The 23408-nt window shown below is 40.5% G+C and overlaps 1 protein-coding gene across 4 annotated transcripts in view; it reads right to left on the bottom strand.

The window, feature by feature from the left end:
- Window positions 1-1704: 1704 nt before the first annotated feature.
- Window positions 1705-23408, bottom strand: part of LOC124141844 — a 53600-nt gene continuing 31896 nt past the window's right edge. For 3 of the 4 annotated variants that reach the window (XM_048387357.1, XM_048387354.1, XM_048387356.1), the window contains exons 20-54: window positions 23128-23272; window positions 22753-23036; window positions 20854-21051; window positions 20203-20338; window positions 18055-18089; window positions 17199-17322; window positions 16600-16832; window positions 16341-16514; window positions 16067-16238; window positions 15699-15944; window positions 15380-15600; window positions 14646-14751; window positions 14322-14438; window positions 13951-14083; window positions 12943-13117; window positions 12432-12708; window positions 12162-12351; window positions 11809-12023; window positions 11482-11711; window positions 10812-10965; window positions 10200-10378; window positions 9912-10052; window positions 9457-9622; window positions 9048-9189; window positions 8810-8931; window positions 8501-8637; window positions 8249-8396; window positions 7910-8104; window positions 7365-7568; window positions 6519-7277; window positions 5936-6151; window positions 5662-5757; window positions 2976-3304; window positions 2656-2872; window positions 1705-2389 (exon numbers count right to left, since the gene is read on the bottom strand). In XM_048387357.1, the coding sequence (XP_048243314.1) occupies window positions 2112-2389; window positions 2656-2872; window positions 2976-3304; window positions 5662-5757; window positions 5936-6151; window positions 6519-7277; window positions 7365-7568; window positions 7910-8104; window positions 8249-8396; window positions 8501-8637; window positions 8810-8931; window positions 9048-9189; window positions 9457-9622; window positions 9912-10052; window positions 10200-10378; window positions 10812-10965; window positions 11482-11711; window positions 11809-12023; window positions 12162-12351; window positions 12432-12708; window positions 12943-13117; window positions 13951-14083; window positions 14322-14438; window positions 14646-14751; window positions 15380-15600; window positions 15699-15944; window positions 16067-16238; window positions 16341-16514; window positions 16600-16832; window positions 17199-17322; window positions 18055-18089; window positions 20203-20338; window positions 20854-21051; window positions 22753-23036; window positions 23128-23272 (6894 nt within the window). In that variant the 3' untranslated portion in view covers window positions 1705-2111. The remainder of the gene's footprint in view (window positions 2390-2655; window positions 2873-2975; window positions 3305-5661; window positions 5758-5935; window positions 6152-6518; window positions 7278-7364; window positions 7569-7909; window positions 8105-8248; window positions 8397-8500; window positions 8638-8809; window positions 8932-9047; window positions 9190-9456; window positions 9623-9911; window positions 10053-10199; window positions 10379-10811; window positions 10966-11481; window positions 11712-11808; window positions 12024-12161; window positions 12352-12431; window positions 12709-12942; window positions 13118-13950; window positions 14084-14321; window positions 14439-14645; window positions 14752-15379; window positions 15601-15698; window positions 15945-16066; window positions 16239-16340; window positions 16515-16599; window positions 16833-17198; window positions 17323-18054; window positions 18090-20202; window positions 20339-20853; window positions 21052-22752; window positions 23037-23127; window positions 23273-23408) is intronic. The other variant, XM_048387355.1, reaches the window with a different exon arrangement.

Here is a 23408-nt window from a genome sequence, read left to right as displayed (position 1 = left end):
ATGCATCCAACTTTCAACAGCCTTATCAGTGTGTCATGCCTTTACTGTAGAATATGTTTGGTGTCTTTACACCATGTAGTTACACGTTGCTAAACTGTTTCGTAAAGTAAACCAGTTATTTTTCTCGCTTATTGACACTTAGCATGTGTTGGACAAATGTTAGATGTTATAATTTTAGTAATCTCTTATGTGTTGTTCGTCAAACAACATAAAATGTTTCTTTACATTTGTTGTACGTATTTTGATCGTCTTCGTGCATGATAAAATGTGTCACGTTTCTACAGACATATCCTCGTCAGTAACTGAACTTATGTCTGCTACTTTTCCTTTAGCCTGGACATAACACCAAATGCTCTTTCTGCCAAAGGTGTCAGGTTACTATTAACCTTTCCAGCGGTACTGTTGACAATATCAGGTGAGGTCAGCATGACCTACACTGGTAACATGTGAAAACAGGGTCATCAAATATGTCGTGATCTGTATTGTTTTCAGTATATTTTATCTGAAATGAAACGTCAAGCTATATTATTTCCTCAAATTATGCTTTCGTTCTCGATGTCTCGCTTAATGTTAATGTTGAGTGCAGGGCAGGGCAGAATATATAGGGGAGTGTTATAATACCTTTAAATCTGTTGTCACATCAATGACGTCAGGTGATGACAGTACATTATCAGCAGGTGAAGACTTTGGGAACCTATTCTTCCTTTTACAAGAAATATGGAGTTGATCCCATAAACATCAAGGAAGCAATGATAATGGATCATCATCATGGTAACCTGTCCTGGTCCTACAGAATAACGTTGTAATGGTGTATCCATATGTATATAAGTATACCAATTCAGTGATATATGCTAGACATTCTTCTTTGACGGTATAGCCGCTTCCTTCAGATTAATAGTTGTAAAATAATATGGTTAAATATTTGTATAATACTTAAAATCTTAAACGATATTATATGTTAAGTAGTGCTACATCTAAACTAAACCATTCATTCATTCATTCATTCATTCATCTTTGTTCATGGATCTATATTTCCTATACAACGATTGATACAATATTCGTTGAGGCACCCACGCAACTGTGCATTGTCAAGAAAACCTTGCGATGAAGCTTGATCATGACACACGTGCAACATTCCACGTGACTCACACAATATAATTACAGACTACAAAGAGTTCTGGTTTATTTTTGCTTTCAAATATTTTCAAAAAGAGAATCTTTGTTAAGTATGAAAGTAGGGAGGTGTTTTAAGTAAGTGAGTGAGAGAGAGAATTAGTTTTACGCCGCTTTTAGCAATATTCCTGCAATATCACGGCGGGGGACACCAGAAATGGGCTTTACACAATGTACCCATGTCGGGAATCGAACCCGGGTCTTCGGCGTGACGAGCGAACGCTTTAACCACTAGGCAACCCGACCGCCCCGTTTTAAGTAAGGGACTATCCTCGTAACTATTCCTTAGAAATAATTGTTCTCGTCCTCTGAGGGGCCTCGGTTCAATTACTTGTAAGGAATGGTAGAGTTACTCGGAAATTCCCCCTGCAACATGTTTATCTGATCGTTACAATCATGTTTGTTTCACTGAGATGCACAAGTACATTTAGTGAAACATAGGGTATGTGTTTGGTGTCTTCCGTCATCATGAGTACATGAAGTGAGCGAATATGTGTATGGGATCGATACTGTAAACTGTAAACATCGAGCTTCAATGAAAGGAGTTTTATTGCAATAAAAATGTAATAGAATACAAATAACATGCCATGTAAGTATAGAAACATAATAATCCACCATAAATATCCACTGTTCATCAGCCCCCGTTTCTAGTCTCATTATGTGTCAGAATCTGCACGCGAAAGAAGCCAAGAAACGTTTCACCGGAGCGGCATATTATGTGTGTCATTTGCATCACACCAAATGAATATATGTGTTCGTATAAGCATAATTGTTTATTCAATGAAAAATACTATTCAAATTATATAATTGTAGTATGTGGAAGGCCATCAAAACGTCGGCGTCAGTTATAACATCAACCAAGGTTATCAATTGCAGCAGGGCAGCGGGTGTAGCTATATAGTGAAGCATTATTTCGAACAAAAAACAACCACTTGCATTCAGTTCAAACTTATTGTTTGTGTGTACTGAGTCGGTAGACCACATGTATCAATAGCGCTTAAAGTAACATATATAGCATCAAGTTTCCGATATTTGGAATTCAAAGTCAGAGTCATCTCGTCGTCTTCTGTTAACAGCCTGTCGACAATTTCGGCGCCCCCAAGAACTGTTCCAACGTGAACTTCATACTTGAGGTCGTCCCAGGGTGAGGCGAACACATTCCGCCAGGAGACGGTCAGTTGGACTCCAGTTTTGACCACAGACAAATGACCAGAAGCTGTTGGAATATGTAAAATATTGTATATATTGACAGTAACAACCCACAAAGCAAACTTGAAGTTATAGGGTATCAACTTATTAACAACATGTATTTTATTGAAGTCCTACAGCATTGATTTCAATTACTAATACGAACGAAATGTGATAAGCCATTTGGTCAGATGATGCGCCTCACGACGGTTTTCGAGAAATATAATGTGAGACAAGTTCACAAATGCAATTGTTTGAGACATGAGAAGATACTTTACAGCTCTACACACACACCTGCTACCAGTGGGGAAACCCCATGCATGGTGAAGTTCAACAAAGTTGTTTCTCCTTTTGTTTCAAGTACATCAACAGGAAAGCTGAGGACATGATATGTCGATCCACTCTTTAGAGTTACACCCGACAGTGTGGCAAAGGTGTAGTCCAGATGGACGGGGACAACACTCTGCTGTGTCCGCTTCTCTCCCTCAATACCAATCTGAAACATCAGCAACTTTGAACAGTTCTAATGGAGCAACTACACATGTACACAGAGGTGCCATTATTGACGGTTTTCGTTTTCATGTATTTCGATCTCGAGATGACATTTCACATACCACAACTGTTTTGAAATTGCTGCCTGCTGCATCCCACCGGAGCCTGACTTTCTCCTGACTCTGGTGACACACATCCCGCTCACTGTACACCGATTGACTTTCTCTCAGGATACTGAAGCCTGGAACTGATGTTTGGTTCCTCGCCTGGATCACCTCAACTCCATCTGACGTCATGGCCGCCACCAGTCCTGCATTGTTAAAGCACCGGACTGTTGTGTAGACTGTCATGGACGATGTGTGGAGCTTAGAGCTGATGTCATGTTGAGCTGTGGACTGACCTGTGGACACCCTCTCAAACTGCTTTATGTCACTGCTGCCTCGTGTTCTCCCTTTAACATACGAAGTAAGTATGGTTTGACGCCTTAATTAATAGTCCAGTAATATTACGATTGTGACACCAGAAGTGGTCTTCACACATTGTACCCTACAGGGGTTTCGCCGTGCCATCATCTATAATAATAGTACACTCTTCAAAAAAAGAAACGCATAGTTAAAAAATAAGGATATTTATTAAGCGGATGTAAAAGTATCTACACAGAATATGCGTGAACACAATCAAATGAAATTAGACACAGTGATCGACAAATGCATTGTCGTCATTATCAGCATTAATTCAGTTCAGTCATTGCACATGTGTAGCCACAAGGGGGCGTCATGGTCAGTACCTGGTCACACCACCTCTTGCAACCGTCTCTGCTCGACACCTCTTTGGCACAGATTGCACAAGTCGTCGGAATTCTTCGTGGGGAAATCTTCGACATTCCTCATGTAAGGCCTTGGCGAGTTGTGCCAGTGTGTGGGGACGCTGGTGACGTTGACGGACGCGTCGATCAAGTTCGTCCCACAAATGTTCAATCGGGTTGAGATCAGCCGATTTTGACGGCCATGGGAGGACAATGATGTTCTCATTAACGTGCTGTGTGGGGCCGAGCGTTGTCATGTTGGAACAGCTCCCTCTGGCGGTCCAAAGGAGGCGAGGACGCAGAATTTGGTCTATGTATCGGTTTGCTGTAAGGTTGCCCTGGACAACCACCAACAGTAATCTACCCGTGTAGGATATGGCTCCCCACACCATGACACTCCCTCCACCAAATCGGTCCACCAGTGGAACGTAGTTCGGCGCAAAACGTTCATGTCGACGTCGGTATGCACGTTGTCTTCCATCCCGTCGTTGAAGAAGAAAACGTGTATCATCGCTGTACCAAACGCGTCGCAAGTTCCTGAGATCCCATGCCTGTATACTGTTGCACCACCGGAAACGTCGTTGACGGTGTAGACGTCGCAAGACAGGTCCAACTTTTGGTCGTCTTGCTCGAATTCCCACTTCCCTCAGACGATTTCTGATGGTTTGGTCGGAAATTCTTCGCATACCAGGCACTTGTCCTGCAGTGTCCGTTGCTTTAGCAAATCGATTCCGAAGGTGACGCAACCGGATGTACCGACCCTCAGCAGGGGTGGTCTCTCTTAAGTCTTCCACTTCTGGGTTGATCTTGAGTCGAATTAGTGCGGGTATATCGATCCCATAGTCGAGATATGGTGCTTTGGTGAACGTTGAAGTGTCTTGCAACGGCAGACTGGGACTCCCCTGCTTCCAAACGTCCAATGGCGATATTTCGGTCAGCTGCTCTTAATCTTGGCATTTTTCGATCTCCGTTCACGTCAGAAAACTCGTAATGAACTGATGAATTTTGTACCGTCTTTTATAGTCAATGTCTCTACTCTTGTTTCGGGTAGCCTAGTGGTTAAAGCGTGCGCTCGTCAAGCCGAAGACCCGGGTTCGAATCCAGACATGGGTACAATGTGTGAAGCCCATTTCTGGTGTCCCCCGCCGTGTTATTGCTGGAATATTGCTAAAAACGGCGTAAAATCAAACTCACTCACTCACTCTGACACTTTGCACGTGTATTGTGCTGAAAACTTGTTTCTGAAAGCAATTTCCGTGCATCCTTTGCATTTTTGCTGATAAACGTTTACAAAAAACATTTTGAGATGTGTTTGCGCACAATGCACAACAAACATGATATGATTAACGGGAATCAAACATAAGAAATGTGTCTACGATTGCTGGGAAAAAATAATCTAATTGGAGTTCTGAAAACACCTATGCGTTTCTTTTTCTGAAGAGTGTATAACGATAATAACCGAAGAAGGGTGATTTTGGAATCAAAGAAACATATCTACTATCTCACAGCTGCTTCGTGTTCTCCCTTGTTCGTAAACAAGAGTCGTATCATACATACAAAATGCAATTTGTTTTGATATAAATGAATATAACATTGAAATGACGACATTACAATATATACAATGTTCAATTGTCTCCCTTTAAATCAGATCCAAATCACAAATTGTGATTTTGTAAAGTTTTTGGGATCTGAATACACGATAGATCTATGAAGTACAATGTAAATTTAACCGGTGATACTGGTTGGTGCAAAACACCTGCTTATTATCATTGTGATCTGCAAATATCAGGGTTACGGTCAAATATTTATCCCAGGATATAGCAGTCGTAATAAACGTTATATTGTCTGCATTGTGACAACATGATGTTTTCTATCAGAAACTGACCTGTCGAAATGCCAGTGCATGAGCCACTACCAAGGATCTTTCATTCCATCCTCCACGCGTCAAACAAAACAGAAAAACGCAAACTTTTAATTTGTTGCCATTGACATTAACTACATACCGATAGCCCAGTCGCAGTGTTCTACACCTGATTCTTCATCTCTTGCTTGCCAGTAGACACCTACCACAGCTGATGTCTGATAGTCTTCATCTGATCCTACAGAAAGCAAACCGATAACACTCATGACAATGCGTTTTACCATGAAGTAGTTGAATTACTATATCATCATATACTATAAAATCGTCTAATTATTGCATTTAATGCAACTTCAATACCTCAAGAGAGGATGTAAACCTGCAGGTTATTTTTAATTCAACTACGATTTCAAGTTTACCATCAAGCCCATCACTGATGAAGTCGAACTGTGGTGCGGTCATGTCTACTGTGATGGCATCAGAGAATGTAACTGTGGACAGCCCCGCGGCATTCGTTGCCATGACAGTAATGTAAACAGTAGCACCATGGGACAGTTGCAAGTTAGATAGTGTTCCCTGGGTTTCTCTCCCTACGTCCGTGTAGCCCTGTACATGTGTACCACCTGGAACTGTGCCTGAAAGATCATGACCTTTCGACTCGACGAACGCACAAATGAATTTAGAATGTGATATGATAAGTATATATATATATGTAATGATATATATGATGCTATGATGTCAAATACACTTCTATATATGGGAAGAATGTTCTCTCCTTTTAGATCATCAGCGCATAACTATTATGATGTGACATCATTATTTATTAATTATTATTCCCATTCTAGTTATTACACACCAAGGAAACATATAAGCTAAGCTGAAAGACAGTTCCCGTGCATCACTGACAGTGTCAACATGTTATCATGTTATCATGTCATCATTACACGGTGGTACATATTATATTTCAAAATCTATAGACGTAAGGAAAAGAACTCTAATTACCGATCGCCCACTTGTATTGTGTGATTGGAGACTGTTGGTCCACAAAGTGCCAGGAAGCATGTAGAGATGACCAGTGAGACAGGAACACAGAGTGGACCACCAGATGTTCCTCCGTATCCACACTGTCCGGACCAGCAACATAGTCCACAGTCTGAACACTCACATGGTCCAATACAAACTCCATCATCCTGGACGATGACGCTATCTTCAGTACTGCACTTGTATCTACGGCTGTGAACCTGTATGTGTGTTTGTTCCAGAGGACGACTGAGTGATCTCCGACACTGCAGGTGCCTCTACAGAGGTTAGGGTCAAGTGTAAAGCTGAAGACTTCACTGCCTATTGTAACTATTGCATCAACCGACCTGTGGTTGTTGGAAACAGTTTCTGGGTATCCAGCATGTAGAGTCAGCTTGTACTGCCTCCCAGTCTCAAGACCAGAGATCCTTTGGTGAATTCTCCCACTGATGGACACAAACATATGTCCGTCTTTAGCTAAAGGTGATCCGGGCGCCAGAACCTTTACACAGGACGTTGTGTCAGTTTCCCACGTTGTCGGTATAACAAGGTTGCAGCGTGTGGAATTACCAGGAATATCCTCAAGCTCGAATGATGGGTTCTTCACCAGGTTGTCACCCAGATACGCCAGAGCCTGACGTTCAGGTGGAGATGCATCAATAACGACTCCATCAGATACAACTATATCCGAGGTGTAACCTACAGCATCCACAGCATACACCTTGTTCCATAATCTTGTACCTGAAAATATAGATGATGTGATCAGTATTACCGTATATCTAACATAAGTGGCATTTAAATATAATGTTCCTATGCATATTCACTAACCATTTACGAATAGAGAAGAAAGCGACCTCCTAGAAGATGTGTGCAGTCCAACATCAATCCAGTCCATCACACTGCAGTCTGTAGTGTCGTTGACTGTTCCCACACACCAGAAATACTTGGCAATGGAGGAGTCTGTGTCAGAGAATCCGTACCAGGAGGCGGAGATTTCATCAGGAGATCTCTGGTAGTCCAAGTCATGAACATCTACATCAATATAATGTAATATTTCTTGTAAATGATACAATTTATATCATGCATTAATAACATACTTGGAGAGAGGGGGCACAGGTGGCCCAGTCGCCCAAGGCGCCGTGATTCGCTGTGCAGAGTTGCGTCCCTTGGGCACGCCGATTATGTTTCTAGGTTTGTCAGCACTATACCCGTGCACGTGGGTTTCCCCGAAATGGTAAGCGTCTGAGACTCCTCGGGCTTTCCTCCCACATTAAGCTGACACGCCGTGATATAACTGGAATGATGTTAAAAGCGGCGTTAAACCCAACTCATTCACTCACTGAACTGAACAAATGTTTTCTCATATTACGAACCTGGTCCATCTTTCACTCTGCCTGTCACTGGAGGCAGAACGTCCACCTGTACTCCATCAGAGTAGGCCCAGCTGACCAGACCAGCCTTGTTGTAAGCTAGGACACTGGAGTAATAGACTGTGTTTGGATGTAGACTGAGACCTGTTGCTGTGTAACTGGTGGTGGTCAGGTCCCCTGAAGCGTGGATACTGTGACCTGAATTGTATAGTTCATAACAATATGTTATTCATCTTGTAAGAATAAAGCCTTTCTCTTCGTTCAATTCAATTTCACTATTAAATCAGTTGAATACAATTATACGAACAAATCAATAATGTGGAAAATGTAATGATCCAATACCTCCCGGTACTGTGCTGATGAAGATTCTGTATCTGTTGATGCCGCTCTGGCCCTGAAGGAACTTGCCACTCCACTGGATAAATAGAGTTCCATTCTGTGTCTGGAAGTCTGTGTCTTTGGTCTCAGTTGGATGTACAAGCTCCTTTACCTGTGGTAAACAAAGCAGTGTTCAACCGACATACATCCATTCACTCACTCCAAAGTTATAGCCGAGCCCAACTGTAGATATAAAAGAATAAAACAATTACTTACAGCGTTCCCCGTTTTATCTGTTACTGTAGGTGGTGCTATTTGGATGAGGACGCCATCCGATTTGAAGATGATGTAGGTTTCGTTATACCACGCCCTCACAAAGAAGGAATATTTCACTCCAGATGTCAGAAACCTGCCTGCAAATCATTGTTTATTATACATTGTTTTAATTCAATTTGCCTGTTGAAATGATATAATAAATGATGTATTAAATACATTGATACACACTTGAATGCCAATATACCTTAAACACGAGCACGTCTTTGTCGCGTAAATAACTACCAAAATAAATATACGATGCATTCTCACCTGTAGGTAATGGCAAAATAGTAGATGTTTGTTGACCTGCATCGAACCAAACTCTTTCTGTCGCGGTATAAAACACACCGCCTGGCAACGAACCACCACTCTCTCCTATACTGTATTCATATCTGTACAAAAGGAACATTATATAAAATATATTATATCTATTAGGATGTATTTTCTGATCCACATATTTATTTACTTTACACAGTATGCATCATGTATGTCTGGAAACACCAATTACCGCGTAACAGGCGATCCTCGTGACGAGTCAGACCAGGTGGCGGCCATCACAGTGTTGAACAGACTGACGTCGACGTCATTAGAACCCCCCGGGGACATGAGGTCAACAACGTCGTTGATAGTGATGTTTATCTTTGCTCCACCTACATGCAAAAAGGATTAAATTCCATTCATATCCTAACAAAAGAGGTTGATGAAGAACATGTAGGATTTTAGCAGTTAACCCATTTATTTCTTCCCCCATCCTCCTGTTTCTGTAAACATGTTACGTGTTGTGTACACTCGTCACTGGACATATAGCTACTAGAGCCCTGAATACAATGGAACAGTGTGAAATGTGATAGTTCTACTACCAAATGAGTAAAGTGAAACATTAAGGCTCATCATCAGTCCAATTGCTGTTGACAAACCTGTTTTGTGTTGTGTACATGCTTTACTGGGTGAACAAGTACCACCCTGCACAGCACAGACACAGTGCCCCTCACAGTTGTAGGCCTGGCACCTCCTCACCAGCCACAGAGAAGAGTCCGCCTCCAGGACCAGTTCAGCGTGGTAGGCATCACTCTGTAGACCAACCTAGGAACAACATCAGAAGAACACTTAAATTCTTCATGATGATGTCTTAACTATATTTTGTATTGTTTATACTAAGTTTTAACTTGACAATACATTTGATATATTTGCGCTGGGTCACACTGATGAAGATGGTGTTGCAAGAAATAACTATCTGTACAGGTCGTGTATTTCAGATCACATCGAAAAAATATATATGTATATATATATGAGCAACAGTGGATACAATCATGCATTGATTACGGCATATCTTCACTTCAAAAATGTCTTAGGATAGTGTCAAAGTACCTACCCCATTTACACCCCAGATAGCTAAAAACACAGATCCTGACGACGGCAGGTTCAGAGTGGGTATTGTAAAACTTTGAAGAATTCCTTCATCGCCCCTGTCCACGCCCGTGGTACTGTGGAAGACCTTTTCTGGTAGTTTGCCCTACAATAAATACACGTTTATGCATGTACAAGGCATATCAATTCTTTTCACCTTGAACAATGGCACCGTACGACACTGTGTGTGTGAACTACCAACTTCTATTTATGCATCATGCAATCATAGTTTTAGTTTTAAGAAGTATCTCACGGTATTGAAGTCTGTTCCGAATGCTTGAGATCCTACTGATACAAGGTAATGGTCTATTCCAGAATGTAGATCAGAGAAGCCAAGCCAGGCAAGCTTTAGACTGGTCCTGTTCCATGTCATCCAATCTGGATGATGACGTGAGAGTTTCACTGCGTGGTCAGTTTCTGTGGCAAATGTACCTGCAGAGGAAATAATAGCTACACTTTCATCATCATCACCAGCAGCATCATTATACAATTTTACGACCGCCTCCGTGCTCCTGTGGTAGAGCGTCTGCCCGGGGAGCGGAAGGTCGGGGCTTCGATCACCAAAGGACGTTTACATATGGTACCTGTTGAACCCCTGTCTGGCGCTCGGCATTAAGGGGCAAGAACAAGGACTGGTCGGCTCGGAGTCAGTGTACTACTGTGAGTGAGGTATTTATGTTTAAATACGGCATGGTATTTCAATGGGCGAGCGCTATGAAATTGGCATTTGTCCGGACTAGCACAAGCAGCCACACAAGTGCAATAATCTGAATCGTGATGTTAAACCACATTTCACCTTACCTATACGATTTCTCATTGCAATAAGATTAGCGATCTGTTCATTGTGTCCGTAACACAGTCATACCTGTTTTTGGTTTAGAGCTGTCAACCAAAATGTTATTTGTATTTGCTGATGCACAGAGACCCGCCATGTTGCATGCAGTAACCTTCACCGTGTATCTACTGCCATCATGCAAGTCCAGGTTCACGATGGTGTATTCTCGAAGTAAACCTGGTACCTGGATTAAAACGAACATGGATGAATATATAAACATGTAGTATTTCTGTGTTGAAAGACATTATGTACTGGTCACCACTCAACTTGGCATTCCCACAGGACGTGATGATTAGCTATAGACGGCACACTGTATACCGATAGCTGAATGGCAAATATGTTCATGACAAATACAGCGTTATGTTTATACTAATGTGTTATTTATGTGTCTAATGATATCAAGCACACTGAAAATAGTTTTCTGTTTTCAATTGCTTCCAAATATCAACAAACATGTGCAATTTGCATCATGTTTCAAATTATATCTCTATGTTCTTTTTCCATAAATGTCTTCATCTCACAAGCAATTCATATACAAACGCTGTGTATATAGAACATGTTTTCTCAAGAACATAAAACATCCGATCCAAGAGTCTTATCTTCCCAAGTCAAATTGAAAAAAAACAGAGCGAGAAATCAGAAACATCACTGGATGGCATTTTTGTCAAATCAGTTAATAATGTGTAGAAGATAACCTTACCTCTAAATTATAACTATTTATCTCTCCCAGCTGGTGCGATGATAAGGAGAGGTAATGGCGCTTCATGAAGGAATCAGCATCCTGGAACTCCCAGTGTAAACCCAGAACTGTCCGACTGACTGTCGTGTTCGGAACAAGGGACATTAAACTTTTCACTGCCGGTCGCGTGACTACAATGGGGGCACTGTCATCCACTAGTACCCCATTAGACGTCGCCTCTGAGTACAGTCCTGAAACATGATGTATTATAATTATGTGTGCCAAGATTCTAAGACACCCTGCAACAACTACAGAATCGACTGCTTATTTGAAACTAAATCATCATACCTCCTTTGTTGAACGCCCGGACAGTGTTGTACAATGTCAGTCCTACGGGCAGCTGTTGATTATGTGGTATGGTGTGAAAGATGACCTCGCCCAAGGCTGCATTCCTGGCTGCAAGAATATCGTCAGCTCCGGGTTCTGTCCCTACAAGCCATTCGTAGTGGTCTAATCCTGATTCAGGGTCGCTAAAGCCTCGCCACTTGCACCCGATGAATGTCCTTCAATGCATAACAACTTTCTGCAGACACTGCATAGCTCAGTGAAAATCATTGATATGACCGGGCAATGCAGAACTAGATCATCTACAGTAATCTGGAAAAGATGCTTTATTCTAAAAAACAAATGTTCCTTCTCACCTGGCCGCCTGAAACTGTATGTCCACGTCGCCTGTGCCATCCTGCACTGTGCCAGTAACTGGCGGGGAGCTGTCCAGGATGACACCGTCTGAGGTGGAGGAGCTGCTGCAGAGGCCTGCCGTGTTACAGGCTGTCACTGTGGTGAAGTACTTCACTCCGGGGGAGAGCAGGATGTGCTGGAGGCTGATGTCTGAAATTGAATCATGGCGATATATATTCCTCAGATTTCAAAATACCCATAATTTAACAGGAATTATGAACAGCCCTCACATTGCTTTAATCCTGTCTTGGACTCATTCATTGTGTCATCACAGCCTGCGCAGGTCCCGACCTTGACCGTGTACGTGGCAACACTTGAATGTGGGTCATCAAAGCCTTCCCAGTAGGCCCCCATCTCTGAGACACTGGTGATGTAGTCCTTGTCTTTGTCACCAGGTGTGGCAGCTGATTGTACTCCGTCAAAGACATGGCCAGTAGATGGAGGCGTGGTGTCCACAACCAAAGGCCGTGACGAGGACATTGTGTACAGACCTGCACCGTTGAAGGCCTGGGAGGAGGAAATAAGTGAATAAATTAGTGGTTGAGGCCTTCCGATCATTTCTTATTTAAGATTAACAAGTTTTCACTTGTACTTTAATCAAAGAAGAATGTCTAGATCTGTTCTTAAATGAGACAGATGATGAAGCTACAATCCGGCAAAGGATTTATCTCGTAGTTTTTTATTTATATATTCGACTTCGATATGCATGCTTCATAGAGAATAGAAACGTTCAAAAGCTACCTTCACAGTGATATAATAAGAGTGACCATCCTCTATTTTGTTAAGTGTGTTAATGTCCAAACACTCCTGATCGGTCGTTATGTACTCGGAAACATCTGCATACGCATGCCTGGTACCCATAGCAACAGTGTATGCCTCAGTTCCACTTTCTTCGTCTGAGAAAACGTTGTTCCAACTGTGGGATATAAATAACGCTATACAAGTTTCAGGAAATAGATGTCCAATGTCAAAGATTACTGCAATCGATCAGTATTTTCCTCGTACTGGATGTGAAAGGCAAAACTTGCGTCATCTTTATTGCATGCTTTGTCCTTCATTAAAGTTAAATTAGAATCTGATTGTTTTCAATTTAATGTTGATTGGTCTTATACATAATTATCGGTGAATATATATTATGCCAAAAAGGAAGTTGAAATGTTTTGTAAAATTATTATTCTGAACTTTATGTTTTTACAAATCAAGAGTTATGCATGTAAGGCAAATGTTTTTATGTATATACAAGCATAGTTATTCTTATGTCTTGTGTTCATTAACAATGTACGTATCCAAGATTGAAAAAGAAAAGACACTTGCAGTGAGGATTTCACATCAATGTTATTGCATTGATCTGGTCAAACACTCATGTAATATGTTTATTAAATGTTAATCATGTCTGTACGATCATGTTGCCATAGTAGTATCAAAACGACGGCCTTCTTAACTAATGCAAAGTTGTAGAAAATGGCAGTTGTACCTCAATCCTTAGTAGTTCAGAGACATTGTAGTTTCTGTTAATTTAGGTAATGTTAAACAAATCCAAATAGACCTATCAAGAACACATGCAACTTATATATGTAGTGTACGAATATATTACAAATGTAATTCTTGACAATTAGAGAAAACAATTATTAGACATATCCTCATAAATGAAGATAATTTTCTTATAAAACAACATGATACTATCAACTGATCCTGTTTTCCTTCTATGTGTTCATTGAAAATACTTTTAGTTTACTCTGTCAACAGTACCAAACATGTATAAGATGTGATGTAATGTATCGTTCCTCCACTTGTATGTGTTGTCCAGTTAGTGCTGGAGGTGTGGAGTCGACAAGGAAAGCCCCTGATACAGCAACTGTTGTTTTGTTCACAAAATCTGTTGCTGAAAGAAATATTGTAAACAGATAAGACAGCATCTTTCACACACAGAATTCACTCAATGTATTCCCAACATTGGTTATTGATAGGTCATCCCATGAGTGAAGGTGACACGTATTGATTCACTGGTGTCACCCATGTTAGAGTTTGAGTGATAGTTGTCAATATTGTCACAATAACCACATATTCATTTTTTTTCAAACCAGATAAACAAGGTTATACTTTGTCTACTGTCAACATACCTCTCACAGAGGCATAGTGTGTACTTCCGGTCTGCAGATTAAGTCTGTGTAGAATATACTTGTTCACAGATCCAACAATAGTGTGGGTAACCACATCTTGTCCACCAGAGATGGTACCTGGAGATAGAGAATGAAAGACATTTATCTACTCTATCAGGAATGTAATCCCTGGTAGTTAAGATAGTTTGGGAATATATATATATATGTGTGTGTGTGTGTGTGTGTGTGTGTGTGTGTGTGTGTGTGTGTGTGTGTGTGTGTGTATTTGATGTTGGAGGCATTAATAAAACGGAAATGAGTTCACTGAATTGGTTGGTTTATTACCTATAGCAACTTCGTAATAGGCAATCCCAGTAGTGTGAGCAGAGAAACTGTCCTCTTCCACATCAGTAAAACGTGTCCATCTGATCGCAACTTCTGTCCGGCTGACCTGAACATGTTAAATGCTATTGAATACCAGTACTATGTCAGAGTAAAGGTGCGGGTAGAACGCCTGGATGTCCGCTCAGTGGGGTTTAAATGATCATCACCATTTAGCCGAGTAGTTTAACCAGGGGTCCCAAGCACCTGACTCTTTTGAACTACATCTTTTTAATAAAAAACATTAGCACATCGCTCTTTGGCGATAAGGGTAATGAAATGTATGTATTCAAATTCCAGCAAATATATAATTTAATTACGATTTGCCTTTATCGATTGCCCTATTTCTCGAGAAAAGAGTAATTGTAACTGCCAAATTACTTTCAATTTACAAAAAAAACCCGCTCATAACCGGATTAACTGTTAATCTTGTTGGTAACTCTGCCATTGATTCTTCCATGTACCTCCATATAATTTCTGCTCTATGTCCCCATGGGAGAAGAATACATTCGTTCTCAAGTTCTCGGTGATGTTTTCGAATCCTGCTGGCGACAGGTGTTTTCCGTGAAATTGTTCTGGTATCACGGCATTTGGTAGAAAGATGTTCCAATATTGCCAAGTGGTCTCACACTAACAATTCAGTTTGCTAACGCACAGTCAAAATGAAAGGCACCATGGCTTATAAGAACCTAACATACCTGGAAAGTCCCCTCTGTAAGGTTTTCAACCTTCACTGTCCCCGGTGTAGGTGGAGTAAGATCGACTGTGATGCCGTTACTGCAGGCGTTCACTTCAGTCAGATATGACGTCCACTTCTCGAAACGAGAGTTCTTCTCATCGGCGTGGATGCACACATAAAATCTCTTGCCATGTTTGAGGTAGGACAGCTCTGCAAACTCGACGTTGATGAACTCGTTGACTGGTAAAAAGCGAACGACAAAGGTTTGAGTGAAAAACAGAATCATCTTAAACATCAACACTGCCCGTGTATGAATAATCGTTAATACACACACTCACCTGTGTGTCCACACCTGATGACATCTGGCATGCTACAGGGATCAGTGACGGTCATCAGACTCTCTCTCTTGTAGTGAGATGAGGGGTCCACCTGGTCACCTGACACCACTGCCCACGTGTAGTTCCTGTGACGTAGAGTCGGCCACACAGCAGACAGGATGTTCTTGTATGGGGTGTAGTCAGCATCATGCCAGTGACTATTCTGTTCTAGGCTTATTCCATGACCGACATCTTCTTTGAGCTCCCCTGTAATCAATAATTAAGGTACTCATGCGATGTTACACTGACCGAATATACAATTTATTGGCCATAAATTATATATTTAATGAAGTACTACTATTTTCTGGAAACTCAGCATAACTACTTACCGATAACATCTAGGACAATTGCGGACACGATATTTGGAGGATCATATGCTGTACAGTCTTTGACATCCGCTGACACGATCGTGTATAAGCCAGCTTGGTTGTAGCCCCTCACTGACACTCTTCTGCACTTGGTAAAGTCGAGATGCTGGGGTAGGGTTATCTGGAACTTGATCTGAGGAAAACAAATCAAATGAAGATGCATGTTCATAAAAAGATAATTAGTTAATTTCAAGTGATGAAATACTGTCCACACAAATTGAAAATCAGTGTGTACCTTATCAATGCCTCCGCTGAAAATGGTTTGTTCATCCACCTCCTGCCAGTTGATGAACATGTTGTTGTTGTGGCTGTTATCTGTCAGTCCCCACTCGTATCTGTCCATGACGTCATAGGCTTCTGATAGAACCGGTATGTCCGGATCACGGAACCGAGACATCATCACCTGGATCTAAAAACGGATCAAATATACAGCATATTAAAATAGCACTTTCAGGGTTGAAAGAAACGGAACGCTAGTAGCATGTGTAACTTGCCTGTGCTTGTCCATCTACAGATTCACGGTACGTCAGAGATATATTGCCTGGTGTTGGGGGATGCGGTATGACAGTCACGCCGTCACTGTAGATGGTTTTAGAACATACGTTAACAACACAGAACTTGAGAGCAGCTCTGTATGTATTCCCTGCTTCTAGAGATAAACCGCCAATTACAACCATCTCAGATGATCCAAGAGGCTCAAAGGCTCGTTCAGTGTCCCATAAGTCTTCTGTGAGAATAAAAACGGAATGGTATAAGGATAATGGTATGTACTATTCAGATATTCGTTATGCGTGTACTTGAAAATCATAACATTAATCACCATATTTTATAAGATGCATGCACTGAATGTTTAATGGCTGTTCACTTACAATAAGTCTGTTTTGACATTTACAATGTTGATTTGCAAGCTCTCCGGTGTAGAAGAAAGTAAATCATACATAAACAATGTCCATTTCAATACTGCCGACATTTGATACAGTTTAAAGCGTTATTCGGGTAAATCAAGAAGTGAAACTGTTTTTTATAGTAATAGACCTAATGTCAACCGCGACAGTGTATGAGATGCCATAGTTATGTTGCGATCATTATTTACCAGTTCGAGCAACTTTCTTTTGCAAACTCCACTTGGCATCAGGATAACTGAGCCAGTTGCTTCCATTCCAGCGGGCCGCATATGTTGATGTGGACACTTGATATATATCATCTCGTGAACAATTCTGTGTAAACAACATGGATACATTTGTCATGTCACAAATAATATCACAAGTGTGGTGACGACGGGGATGAGAGGCTTTCAGTTTTATATATCATCAGCAATATTTATATCAGCTATATAGCTATCAAGCTATCCAAACAATATTTTGAACAACGACATAATTACATGAGTGTGAAAAACGCACCAGTTTGCATTTTCAAAGAGACCGGGGGAAATACGCAAAGTTAATACTGACTGAAGTTCCGTAAAATCAGTATTAGCCACATATCACAATACCTTCTGTAGTGACACTGTTCGTTGGTGCTTTTCGCGAACACCTGGTATCATCGCTATTTCATAGTAATTCATATACGCATACTCGTGATATAGTCGGAGTTGTACAATCGACTCTGCTTTTGGTAGATATTTCTTATGAATGCGAAAAGGGTTTTATCGCTTTTATTCGGAGGGATACAGTGCCTTCAACATTTAGTGTCGTGTTGATAAGCTAACGTGTTGACATAACGTCAAAGGATGATAGACTGTGGCGTGTTAAAAAAAATGTGGCGCATAAAATCTTTAATCACATATGCGATTGGTATGGAATCTTGCATATTTCACCTCGCTTACATCGAGTCATAGGCATAGTAACATCATTTTTAGCAGCTAAGCTCGGGCACTGCAAGCTCTGTCCTGTCCTATGTAGATTTTACACACAACAGAATCAGTAAAGAGAATATCACCGTGCACGCACCGTCTGGTTCACTGCACTTCGCAAAGCAACCGTAACTGAAATGAAAGAAGACAAAATGCTATGTGTGTGTGGTTAGTTAAGTACCCTTATACATGTATGTAAACTGTTACCTGCCTTGCAATCATTATACAAGGGTGTTAAGTGCAGTGTTCGAGTGAATGGTTTCTTTACTTCCTGGTTCACGGTAAACCGTGGCTTAATTAAAACAGGGGTGTTTGTTATCTCCCTTGCTTTTTAACTTGTTCATAAATGATTTATTATATACTCTCAACAGTCTTAATATTGGTGTTACTGTAGACAATTTTAATATTGCAGCATTAGCATATGCAGATGATTTAGCATTGCCAGCTGAGAATGAAGCTGATCTCAGTCTACTGTTAGATGTTTTACATACTTGGTGTTGCACAAATAAGATAGAGATCAATAAGGAAAAGTCTAAAATTGTCCATTTTAGAAATCCGTCTGTCATACAGACGAAGCATGTTTTTAATGTCGGAAATATGATTTTAGACATTGCTGCTAAGTATAATTATCTTGGTCTACTGTTCACAGACCACTTAGATTTTACTGCAATGGCACGTTCAGCAGGGAAGTCTGCTAATAGGGCTTTGGGCCTGTTGATATCCAAAGTTAAGACAATAGGCGGTATGCATTTCCAAACCTATTCCAAATTGTACGATAGTATGGTGTGGTCTGTTCTTGACTACGGGGCGGCTATCTGGGGTAATTATGATGTGTCAGCAATAAATGCTGTACACCATAGAGCCATTAGATTTTATTTGGGAATCGGCAAATACGCCCCTAACGTCGCTATAAATGGGGACATGGGATGGATACCGCCTGTTATCAGACAGTGGAAAAGTGTAGCACGACAATGGTGTCGCCTTAAGAATATGTCTAGTAGGTTAAACAAACACGTGTTTAACTGGGCTGATAGATACGCTCTAAATGGTTGTAAAATTTGGAATGGTAGAGTAAGAAAGAAGTTTACTAATATGGATTCAGGACATCTATTAAACGCTACAGGTTTTATTGATAAATTTTCTGTTTATACACAGGCTGAACAATGGTGTAAACATGAATATGTTACCCGTTGGAGTGATATGTTAAGAAAGGAAGAGGGGCGAAATGGGCTTAATAAATTGAGAATGTATCGATGTTACAAACAAGTATATGGGACAGAATACTATGTTTCAAATAAGATGCCCAGAAACTATAGATCGGCACTAGCCAAGTTTAGATGTGGCGTGGCTCCTATTCGAGGTGAAACCGGTAGATACGAAGGTGTACCTGTCAACAACAGGAAATGTTTTCACTGTAATGACAGCGTAGAAGACGAGGTCCATGTTTTGTTTCACTGCGTATTATATGATGATATCAGGGCAACTCTTTTTAATGAATGTATTGCTAAATCTTATAATGTTTTAGATATACCTGATATCGACAAACTTTGTTTAATTTTCAGTGACTCCAGTGTGTGTTTTATACTTGCCAAAGTCTGCTTTTTAATTCTTAATCGTAGAAAACATCTTTTATATGGATAACTTTTTACTATATCATCTTTATATCATTTATGTATAAATTCTGTGATAATTCGTCTCTCATAATTCTATTGAATGGTTCTGTACATTTTATCTATGTCAAGTTGTACAAAGCTGTTTTATGTATGTACAGAATTGAGACGTTAATAAACTATTGTCTGTCTGTCTGTCTGTCTGTCTGTATTTGCAAATTCAACTGATAGAGAACCGTGTGCAAAGCTTGAGGTTCCAGTGGATTTTATCTCCCAAAATATTCGAGATCTGTAAAACATCATGCGTTTTTCACTATTTTATAAATGTATCATTCTTGATATACATTAAAATGAACTTATAAAGTGACTATTGCTAATTATAAAGTTAACAACACTTATCTTTAGAAGAGACTTTTCTGCAGCTTACAAACAGTCATGGCTTTATTCATTTCTCCTCGAAAAGGTTAGAATTACATATTAAATGTATGTTATTAGTTTTGACTTCATATTCCTGATCATTATCATGATGTTAATGCATTAGAAGTAACACAAACTACAATACTACATTTCAGAATTATGTACATGCGACATTTTGAACACAACTTTTCGTAATTCATGATAACGACAACTAATACCAGAATCACCGCATCCTGGCCCGTCTCTGACAGTCACATCTGTGACATCAACATCTGGCCTGATGATCGTCACGCCGTCAGAGGACACCGTCATCTCTCCTCCACCTCCAGCCGCCACGACAGTCACAAAATACTTCTGAAATTTTCCAGATGCACCATTTTCACGTACATATATTACAGTCAATGTACAAAAATCAGTCAATGTAAAACATGACTAACATTTTCACTTATTCAATCAACACAAACGCAATTGTCAGTTTACAATTATTTTCCCGTCAAAATGACTAAAAGTTATTAAGGAAATCAAATGGGCTTTAAACACATCACAATAGATTAGTTATGGTAGGGGAAGAAGCCAAATAAAATATAAATATACATTGACTTACGTTTTATTTTAATCCTATCAGCTTCGTTCACTGGGTGATGAAATAGTGCTTAAAATGTTTGGAATGTACTAAAATAATATAACACAAGAACAAAGAAATGTAAAATGACTGAAATATTTTGTCGTTTTAAAAATTGCCTAAGGTTTCAGTCAGTTTACACATTGACTGTAACACATGTACATGTTGCAATCCTGTATAAAATAGAAAAAGCAATGTGCAGGTGTTTCAATGAAATACTTCATATTGATATTGTGACTTTACCAACCTTTTTTTCATGTAGGCCCAAGCCAGTGAAAGAATGAAAGGTTGTGTTTCCAACGTCCACATGTTCCTGAATGTCTGTTGCAAAAGGTTGAGACCCAATTCCAAGTTTGTACGTGATGGCAGTTATTCCATTGTCGAATCCATACCATCTAGCTCTTAAAGTTTGTGTTGATATTTGGTAGTCAGTGTCGTCCATACCCTGAAAGCAAAGATATATATATGCCATGGCACACAAACATGATACACTGATGTTTTCAAGAGAATATAAAACAAACATCAAAAAGTTGCAGCCATTTTCTTACAACAATAAATCTAAGTGACATACGTCTATTCTAAAATCGTCTCAGCTAAAGTTTTCGCCAGTTCCACAAAGCGAACTTAGGGAGATTACAACTTTACTAGTTCTTAAGTAGCGGATCTTAACTAAGATCGGAATCTTCAACAACTGAAGATACGAAAGTTGCCACTGGAGTGGCCTCTCTTCATCAAGTTTAGTCGACGACGCATTATCGAAAATGCCCGAATCGCAGACCTGTGTCGGCGTCAAACGTGTTCGTCGCAGCAACTTCCTAGCATGCGAGATCGCTGTCCTGGTTGATGAGGTGGCTGTTCATCACACTAACAGAGCTTCATCGGCTCTACCGTAACTATAAGCTGAAAGGCAGCGTATGGGTCAACGCAGTCCCGTAAACGTCACCCAACTCAACGGAAAACCGCCCTTGCCTTACTGGTGACGGTTCATTGCTGGCTGGTGTCTCCTGATGCTAGTGGCCCCTTGTAGTTTTCTTTGTGGCCTGTGGTAGACAGGACTTTGGTGGCTTCCCACATGATGTTATGGTCTTGATTCTTGAGAAAAAGCAGATTTCAGGTCTAGTTTCAACGAGATTGTTTATCGGTAAATGAAACTCACGGCCAATTCTCAAACAAGGGCGTTCGCCTGAGTTTACTTGCAATTGCCACATTCGGGTGCATCAATATTACAATCTTAAAATTATGAATGTTATCCGATTTGGTTACACTGTGTGCAGAAATAAGAACGTTGTAACACTTTGCATACACTGTCTACGTTTTTGAAACCGTGACATCATCACAGTGCGGCATTGCGCGGTAAACAAAGCCAGCTGACGACCAGGCACCATGAGGGTTAAGATCGATTTTAGCGATCCTAAGTTGGTCCGGATAAACTTACCATTTTGATTTTAACTTAAACTCTCTTCGTTAAGATTACTTTGTGGGACGGGCGTCCGATCGTAATAAACAATTTAAGATCGCGTACGTAGTTACAATGAGCTAGGCCCAAAGATCGCTTTGTGGAACGGGGCCGCTGCTTAGCATAACACAAAACATACATCAGTCAAAGTTGTACTTTTGATACATTTTCGTCTTTGTATTTGACGTATTGAACAATCTCCAAATTTGTATAAATATGGGAAATACAAAATATGCAAACGGAAAATAATGGAATTTTAAATATATGTACTTATATGTAATCAAGATACAGTGCCCTTTCGTCAGTAAAATAATCCCACAAAACAACCAATTAGTGGAGTACACAGTGTTGTGTCCAAGGCTTTTGTTACACAAGCTTACAATCAGGCCTCTCGTGAAATGACTTCTCCATAGCTGTAATCACTGACGTTATACATAAAATGTCCATCATCGATACAATGAAAGCTGTAAGTATTTTCCACATATTATTTAGATTATGGATCCATGCATACTATTTAAAATCATGTATTAACAACACATAGTATCAACCTGGTTTTTCCGAAACAGATTAAAAGGACTTAACAAGTTCATTAAAGGACACCTTTACGTTTGGCATAATCTAATATGTAAACTCACACCCACGTTCGTTCATCCTGTATGTAACCAATAACGTGTAAATAGATACACATACGTTTATTTCAAACAAGGATTCTTCTCCAACTGGAATGACGTCTTCAACTACACCACGTAACGGCAGCATGACGTCGTGGACGTAGGGCTCAGACACTGCCACTGTGGACAGCCCTACTATGTTGGTGACTCTGACCGACACAAAGTAGGTGTGGCTGTGGTGGAGATCCCAGTGGAGGTCTGTGAGGGCTACAGCTGTACACGTGGGTGGAGACGTCAGTGTACAGCCTCCTCCCGACTGCAGCGCCGTGAAGGGGATAAGCGTCGACTGACCGTCCTTAGATCCTGACATACATAATAGAAGTTTAATGGCAGCTTAATAGAAAGGTTTACATAAGATGAATGATACTGGAGAGATAATGACAGACCTACATACCTACTGCAACCTCATATTGTAGATACTCAGTATCGGTGAAGGCTGTCACTGGCCAACGTGCTATCAAGTAGTTGTGTCTCAACGTCATCGTCATTGATCCAGAAAACAGAGGGTATGTTGTATGTACAATTACGGGGCCCACAACCTTTAACGGAACAAGAAATACATGTATTAGATTATTCCGTGAAGATCCGGGATAGAAAAGGTCTTCAGCGACCCATGCTTGCCCTAAAAGGCGACTATGCCTGTCGTAGGAGGCGACTAACGGGATCGGGTGTTCA

Source organism: Haliotis rufescens, unplaced genomic scaffold (genome assembly GCF_023055435.1).
Source record: "Haliotis rufescens isolate VD_foot unplaced genomic scaffold, xgHalRufe1.0.p SCAF_7, whole genome shotgun sequence".
Lineage (NCBI taxonomy): Eukaryota > Metazoa > Mollusca > Gastropoda > Lepetellida > Haliotidae > Haliotis > Haliotis rufescens.
The sequence above is the reverse complement of the archived record's forward strand: the minus strand, read 5'-3'. Positions and strand labels throughout refer to the sequence as shown.